Here is a 7,635-nt window from a genome sequence, read left to right on the forward strand (position 1 = left end):
ATTTTCGGTAAGCTACAATCCCTCCATGCATTGAACTATTTGATTTGTTAGCACTTGACACATGCAGCTACTAACTATAGATTATTTCCGAATTTCATATGTAAAGTTTCCTTTTATCATGACGAGATCTCTTCGCTATACGATTCATGCCTGGAGATCAACGGTACAGACGACGTTAGGACTGAAATCCTTAAAATCTGACGTTCGTTTGTTACCGTTTCCGTATATAAAACCATATAAGCAACATGGCTCTTTCTGTTTCCGGAAGGCCATTTATAGCATGCAATAGCCATTTCACCCCGGTGTTCTCAATTTCAGGAATTGTTTGCAATGGCCAGAACTCAGACATTGTGTTCCATACGTAACTTTCCACTCATCATTCAACTATGCATCCTTCTCCAAAAAAGAAAGTTAGGGTTCGTGCCTCTCGCCGGCGCCGGTGCCGGTGCAGGTCAGCCTCGTCTCCGGTAACCGGTCATGGAGGTGCGGTGGATCCTGACAAGGCAGGCGGGAGGGCTTCGAGTTTAGTCGTTTTTTTCAATCTTGTTAGGGTTTGTGTATTCAGGTGGCTCCCTGAAGATGGAATAATGGTCTCCCCGCTTAGTCCCTATTCAGGTGGTGCGTATAGCATCGTTGGTGGGCGTGTGGAGGTGTGTCTCCGGCGGATATATCTTTGGTGGATTTGCTCGGATCTCGTCGTTGTTCGTCTACGCTTGTGTGTTTTCGCTTTGGCTCCTTCCAATCTACGTTTCTTCATCAGCGGCGGCTGCTGTTCTGGGGTGCTGGTCCTATGGGGCCTTAGCACGACGACTTCCCGACTGTCTACTACAACAAGTTGTGTCGGACTCCGGGCGATGGACGGGCGATGATGGCGGCGTGCCTTCGGCTCGCTTCAGTACTTGTAGTCGTCGCCATATGGTTTACGGATCGGGATGTATTTTTTATTTCTGTTGTTCGCTGTACTGCCATGATTGAAAATGAATAGATCGGAAATATTCTTTCAAAAAAAAAAAGAAATATTACAATAGTTCGCATTCATCCTTCGTTGCCTCACGTACTAGTAGCAAATTTCAATTCAGGAAACTCATCTCTACGTTCCAACAAATACATTTACATGGTACACTGGTGAAGGCCGAAACTGACTGAGTGAATTTGTAGCACATTACACACCTCCGTGATCTAATAAAAAAAGGCAACTGATAGGCGCCGGCGGAACGGTTCGGCCGGTTGCATCTGGCGCGTCAATTTATCTTCTTACCAACCATCATATCAGTCTTTTGCATTTTTTTGCTAAAAAAACAGCATCCAGCTGTTCGTCCTGGACAGCCGCCATGGATGCTCCGAGGCCTGCCTTGAAGCATTACCAGCTCGCCGCTCTCACCGTCGGTCACCGCACCGCCATGCCATCAGCTGCAGCTTTTTTCTCACACCCATTGAAGCTTTTTCGCAAAACGGTTGAAGCTGTTTTCGTCGACAGTTTCAGCTTTCGCGGTTGCGTGGTGGTCAGTCCCCAAAATTCGTCACCTTCGATTGAAGCTTCCTAGGACGGTGGTTGTAGCATTTTTTTGTAATGTTTGCAGCTCCCTCCACGCCATTCACAGCCTCCTTTTTCTCTCTCTTTGAGTGGTTCCAACAAAAAAAGCGATCCAGCAAAAATAAAAAGTGGGGGAGTAGCAAAAACAAAGACAGTGATATCAAAAATAGAGCTCCTCTTGGTCGTGATGGTTTTTAGGGTTCTTGGATGGAGTACAGCCATGCGACAAACCGGAATCCATCGCCGGGAAGCCTCCGCAGAGCATGCCTGATGCCGCGCCGGGATCCGAAGCCGCTGCCATCCGGTCGGGGAGGACTTGCCGCCGACGCATGCTGCTGCACTGCTATGCAGCCATGCACGCCCAGGGCGCTGCTCCGCACCGACTTATGCCACCATGCCATCTCGTGCCTTAGCCCTGAAGAGAAGGCCGGCGCCGCGTGGGCTTTGCCCGGCAGCCCCCTGTGGCGGCTGCGAGGGAAGATCAGGCCGAAGCTAGACTCCCCGGCGGCTGGCTGGGCGCCCCGGTGCAGCCCCTTGGAGCCGCACGGTAGCGGGGGTTGGTGAGATCCGAGGATTACGGAGCTGATCTGCACGGGTCATGGTTGATGGTTAACACGAGATAATGGATCCACGGCATGTTGTGTTCCACTGGTTTGGATTTGTCGGCCAAGATCATGTTGATTTCCATCCTGTGCTCCAGAGTCGAGCTGCAGCCCTCGTCGTCCAGTCTCAACTCTAAGTGAAAACGAACTGATCACCAACGGTTGGTTTTTACTGGACACTTGGACGTACCGCAGCTTCCCCTGGCTGGCTGCCCATACGCCGGTACCTGCCCAGCATCAGAGTCGCCGCGGCGTCCACCATGTCAGGCAGCAAGCTGCCCCGAGGCGGTGCTCCGGTCAGTCGCTGAGCGGGTCGACGGAGCAGGCGGCCCAGCTCAGGTCGACCCACCACAGCCGGTCGCCCAAGGCCACTACCTCGTGGTTTATGTCTGCCAGCGCTCGTCCCACTCGCTGCGTGTGTGAAGTTCTTTGACAGGAACAGCCAAAGTTCACCACCGTCATGCCCAAGCCGCTGCGTGTGTGACTAGATTATCATGATGAACAAGTCTACCTCGTTTAAGAAAAGAACAATGTTATTTTAGAGGAAAAATGTTTAGCAACGAACATTATTCGATCTATGACCCATTTTATTAACAGCAGGCTGGTTTTCCACCTTTGTACTCCCTCCGTCCCATAATGTAAGAACCGGAGTAGTTCTTAGGTTGTTTGTACTTTATTGTCTCTGCATCATGACTTATTAACACAATTTTCACAGTAGGTAGATCACCGACTGTTTCTCCTACAAAGTCATCACCATCATCAATACAATAGCGTCAACTTTGGATCCATATTTTCTAATGAACATTTCAGTCATCCAGTATAAAATACATGCATTCTACTACAGTAGTTCTAACATGAATATTGGTTTACAATGGATATGACCGATTTTTCGACAAAAAAGGTATGCTCTACAACACATACCTGATAACCTATATCAAAATAACATAAATGCCAGTGAGAGGTCCGTTTTCTAGTTATGCAGAAGCATCTAGTAGCAACATAAAGAGAATTCATAGATTTACCATCATCAGCATCCAAATATCCAATCAAGCATATCCCAGATTTGATGAATACAAAGCAAAACATGTCAGAGCTAAACACTTCAGGGAATTAACATCTTACAAAGAACATAAGCATGATCTCTTGCAACTCGCAAGTAACGTTGGATTTCTGATAGGTGTGCACCTACACTTATCCAAAATATTTAAGAACATCCGTCCTTGAAAAGAGAATTGCATCAGCCCAAAAAATAAGCCCAGACTGTCACAGAATTTCCCTAAAAATAAGAGCTCTTGTCTTTCAGATGCCACCTTCAACTCTGTTGTTGGTCAAATTTAAGGAATCTGCAAGGCAAAGTAGTAAACAGAAATAGGTTTAGTGATGACATACTTGGGGAACACTTCTGTTGAAGGACTATTAGATAGCATTGCAAATTTGGTCATAGGTCAATATACAGTATGGTAATTTGGTAAGAAATAGCAAGCACCATGCTTCAGTTCAGTCATTGCAATTTTGGTCAGAGGTCAATATACGGTATGGTAATCTGGTATGAAATAGCAAGCACCATGCTTCAGTTCAGTCATGTTTTGTTGACAACATTTTTCAGGATGTTGACTAGTGAAAGACATCTTTATCATGCTGAAAAGGCAATCATCTTTTAGCCTTGTCCTAATTTTATGTCTGGGATAAGTCAGACCGGGTAATGAAGTACTCCCTCCGTTTCTAAATATAAGTCTTTCTAGAGATTCAAACAAGTGACTACATACGAAGCAAAATGAGTGAATCTACACTCTAAAATATGTCTACATGCATCCGTATGTTGCAGTCCATTTTGAAATGTCTAAAAAGACTTGTATTTAGGAACGGAGGGAGTAGTTCAGACAAGGTAATACTACTCTGTAGCAGTCCAGCACAGTAGGCAGTTCCGGCGGTTATAACAGTCAAGAAGAAGTAGAAGCTAAGTTTGTCGCCGTGCTACCGGTTCATTGACTAGTCCCAACATATTCAAGCATCATATTTTTATTCATTTAAAAGTGCAGCATGATTGGAGAAAAGGAAGTGTCCTGTCCTGTAATTAGCCGCAGTTTGTGCATACAATCCTGACAAGTTGGATTTAAGGATAACAATGGTGGAGTATAATTATTCAACATAGTGATTTGGAAACATGACCAAAACTTTGTTGTTTGTGCAAGTAACACATTTTATGGGCAGTGTAGGAGAAATGCAGAATCATGGGACAAGAAGAAACAAGATATGACAAGATAGCAAACAAATCAAGAAGGGTACCTAAACAAGAAAGAGTTACTTAATAGAGTGTACCGGAGATAAGTTAGCTGTCTACGCGAACCAGCATGTCTGCCAAGGTCTTCTTTTTGCAATCGGCCTTGTTGCTTGTTGAAAGGGTTCCTTCAATTAACAGATACAAAAACTTAAATAAAAATAACACAGAGCAACATGAGGAGTATATGTTTCATCGTTGCATCAAGACTTGAAGTGGAGAACAACATTTAGGCATTTAACAGGACAATTGCATATCTACATGCTGACATCAATTAGATCGGCAAAACCATTTTTTTACATGATAGACAATCTCATGACCAATGCAATCAATAAAATACATCAGATTCTCTAGCGATGCCAAATTCCACCTCTGATATCCTAAAAGGGTTAAAAACACTGGTAACAGTGGCCAGTTTAATTCAGAAAAGTATAAGTGTATGTGCAATTATTAAACCACAATGTGTGAGATATCGTCACATCCTTCAGAATCTTCAATACAAATGCAATTTGTGCACATTAACAAACTAAATCATGACAATCTAACAATTATAGGACAGTAAACTTTGGATTGGATGATTCGGTATCAAGTGTATGAAGCTTATATGTACCTGCAGAAGAGGGGATCTGGCTTGTGGCAAGCCATGTTGGGAGCGCGCACGGAACAAGAGAACTGCCACGGAGCAAACTTTCAAAGAAGATTTCTTGTGGAAGGGAACTCCTCCAAATCTCCTTTTTCTTAGCCAGGTCCATGGCAATGACAGTGCCACTATGCTGGAGGTACACAAGGTTGGCTTTGAATGGATCTATGGCAGCAATGTGAACATGGCAGCGGTCGCCCCGATCTGTAATTTGAGCTGAATGATCCAGCGCCCAGCTGTAGGTCTCGTCATCCAGCGAGAATGAAAGGATCACGCACGACCTGTCGTCTCTGTTGGACACTTGGACGTAGCGCAGCTTCCCCTCGCTGACCCCCATGTGCCGGTACCTGCTCAGCGTCGGAAGCATCGGGGAATCGGAAGCAGGCAGCACGCTGCAACGCGGCAGCTCGGCGAAGCGGCGCTCCGGCCGGTCGCTGAAGGGGTCGACGGAGCAGGCACCCCAGGCCACGTCCACCCACCACAGCCGGTCGCCCAACGCTAGCACCTCATGGTTGATGAGCATGCTGCGCGCAGCCTCCATCTCGACCACCCCGACCAGCGGCCGCTCGTCCCACTCCCCTGTCTCGGACAGAAACCGGCGAACGACCCTGCGGCACTCCCCTCCCCCGCGACTGCTTTTGCTGAGCTGAGCGACCACGTACCTATCCGGCGGGCCGTGGGGGCCTTGGGATTGGGTGAGCAGGCCGAAGGAGGTGCTCATCTTGGGGACGTCCATGCCGGGGGCCGGGAGGCGAACCAGCTGGCCGCTGAGAGGGTTGCAGACGAAGAGCTTGGCGTCCGGTTCCACGCCGCCGCGGTCCGCGGCGAGTTCGTGTGGCCATATGGGGCGCGGGCGGGCGTCGACGAAGTCGAGGAGGAGGAGACCGTCGCAGCTGGCGCTGCGGACGATGCCCACGAGGGGACCCATGTCGCCGTGGGGGTCGACGAGGCGAGCGGGGACGGAGAGGCGGGAGACGCACGGGGTGGTGTCGAGGTCGACGAGCGCGCGCGCGCCCCGCGACGGCGCCCCTGACGCGTCCAGCGCCGCCTGGCTGTTCACCATGGCCCAGGGAGGGCGCGGGGCCGCCGTGCAGAGAGAGCGGCGGAGGGGGGCCGCGACGGCGCCGGCGAGGCGTCGGAGCAGGAGGGGCATTTTGCCGGCGACGCTGTGTGTGGCAGGCTGGCAAGTACGGGGAGGGGTTTGTGCTTCTGCCCGTGAGGCCGTGAGCGGTGGCGTGGTGGGGAAAGAAGGAAGTGGGGGTTTGGTTGGTGCACATGGACTCGGTTCAGGCGGCTCTGACAGCTTTAGCCAAAAGGAAGGGTCACGTCCAGCGTTCTTCGGGTCAGCTCGAATCGTTTCAATCCTCTGGCAGAGAAGACGACAAAAGAAGATCAGTTCGAACTCCCAACTTTTCAAAATTTCATCCGTCAAAAAAAAAACTTTTCAAAATTTCAAAGGTGCTTGCTCTCCCCGAACAACAAGGAGCTTGTTCTCCGCATTGTCCTTTGTCGGTCGCAGATGGACATGGGCGGAAGTTCGAGCTCCTCACCGTCCCCGGTCGCTCGGCAAGCCTCAGTGCCCGACTGCATCGGCCCGTCGTCCTCCGCGCTTGTCTAGGTCCATCGCCTTCCGCGCCCGCCCGTCCCCCTAAGGCCCTTTCCTCTCTATCGGCGATGGGTGCTTGTGCCCGCATCGCAGAGGCGGACACCCAAATCGGAGGCACTTGCCGCACACCACTTGAGGCAACGGGTGGCGTAGAGGGTGGCGGAGGTTGGTTGTAGCCATTCTGGCTGCGGTCCGCGCTCGCCGAGCAGGAGGACGACCTCATCTGTGACGTTACGCGTCGGTCATTGACCTCGACAAAGATGGATGCCCACAGCCGCCGCTACAAGAATACCAAGCCGCTTCGGCTCGGCAACAAGGAGTCCATGTGGCTCGCAAAGGAGAAGGTCGTCGCGCTGGCAAAAGCCGCCCGCCTCGCGTCTTGCCAGGATCTGCTTGTCCGACAGCCGGGGCACCACCTGCGACGACGACGACGACGGCGACGGCGACAAGTAGACAACCCTCCTCTGGTTGTCGATGCCTACACCAAAGATTACTAAGAGCATCTCCAACAGCTGCACAACCTGCGGCGTGCTAAAAAAGCGTTTGCAGCGCATTGATCGCGAGTTTTTGCACGGCGACGAGCGCTTGCTCCAGCGGCTACTGAAAAGTTTAGCGCGCGCTAGCCGCTCCAGCAGCCGCTGCAAAAAACTGTGTGCGTGTTGTGGCACAAACAAAATAGGCACTCCAAACACAACCAAGAAGATCAAACACAAATAAAATAAAATCACTAATAAATAGATCAATTTTACTATTACAACTCAAACACATAGTTTATCTTGCAATAGAACAAATAGTTCAACAATACAACATCAAACATACAAATCATGATGCTCTTTGTCGGTCATTCTATGCCCACCACTCCTCGATGAGATCCTTCTGGACACCAACATGTGTTTCTGCCGACCCATAGCCGAACCACCGTGCAAGATCCTCCTCCACTTCAATATCAAATTCTTCTTCGGAAGAATCATATGA

At 49.7% G+C, this 7,635-nt stretch overlaps 1 protein-coding gene across 2 annotated transcripts; it reads right to left on the reverse strand.

Annotated features, from left to right (window-relative positions):
• Window positions 1-3,149: 3,149 nt before the first annotated feature.
• Window positions 3,150-6,274, reverse strand: LOC119348350. 2 transcript variants are annotated; one of them, XM_037616528.1, is made up of 3 exons: window positions 5,025-6,274; window positions 4,423-4,542; window positions 3,150-3,479 (listed from the first exon to the last, which is right to left on the reverse strand). In XM_037616528.1, the coding sequence occupies exons 1-2, from the start codon at window positions 6,205-6,207 to the stop codon at window positions 4,466-4,468; spliced, it is 1,260 nt and encodes a 419-aa protein (XP_037472425.1). In that variant the 5' UTR covers window positions 6,208-6,274; the 3' UTR covers window positions 3,150-3,479; window positions 4,423-4,465. The 2 variants fall into 2 exon arrangements, with proteins under 2 accessions (XP_037472425.1, XP_037472422.1); XM_037616525.1 differs by having other exon boundaries at window positions 4,456-4,542; window positions 5,025-6,273.
• Between the last annotated feature and the right edge of the window lie 1,361 nt (window positions 6,275-7,635).

Source organism: Triticum dicoccoides, chromosome 1B, assembly GCF_002162155.2.
Source record: "Triticum dicoccoides isolate Atlit2015 ecotype Zavitan chromosome 1B, WEW_v2.0, whole genome shotgun sequence".
NCBI classification, from domain to species: Eukaryota; Viridiplantae; Streptophyta; class Magnoliopsida; order Poales; family Poaceae; genus Triticum; species Triticum dicoccoides.

Excerpts from the sequence above, each read along its gene's own strand:
- LOC119348350 (XM_037616528.1), bottom strand. The coding sequence starts at position 6,207 with ATGCCCCTCCTGCTCCGACGCCTCGCCGGCGCCGTCGCGGCCCCCCTC. Across the intron at positions 4,543-5,024 it reads CCAGATCCCCTCTTCTGCAG|GAACCCTTTCAACAAGCAAC; the intron begins GTACATATAAGC and ends TGTTAATTGAAG.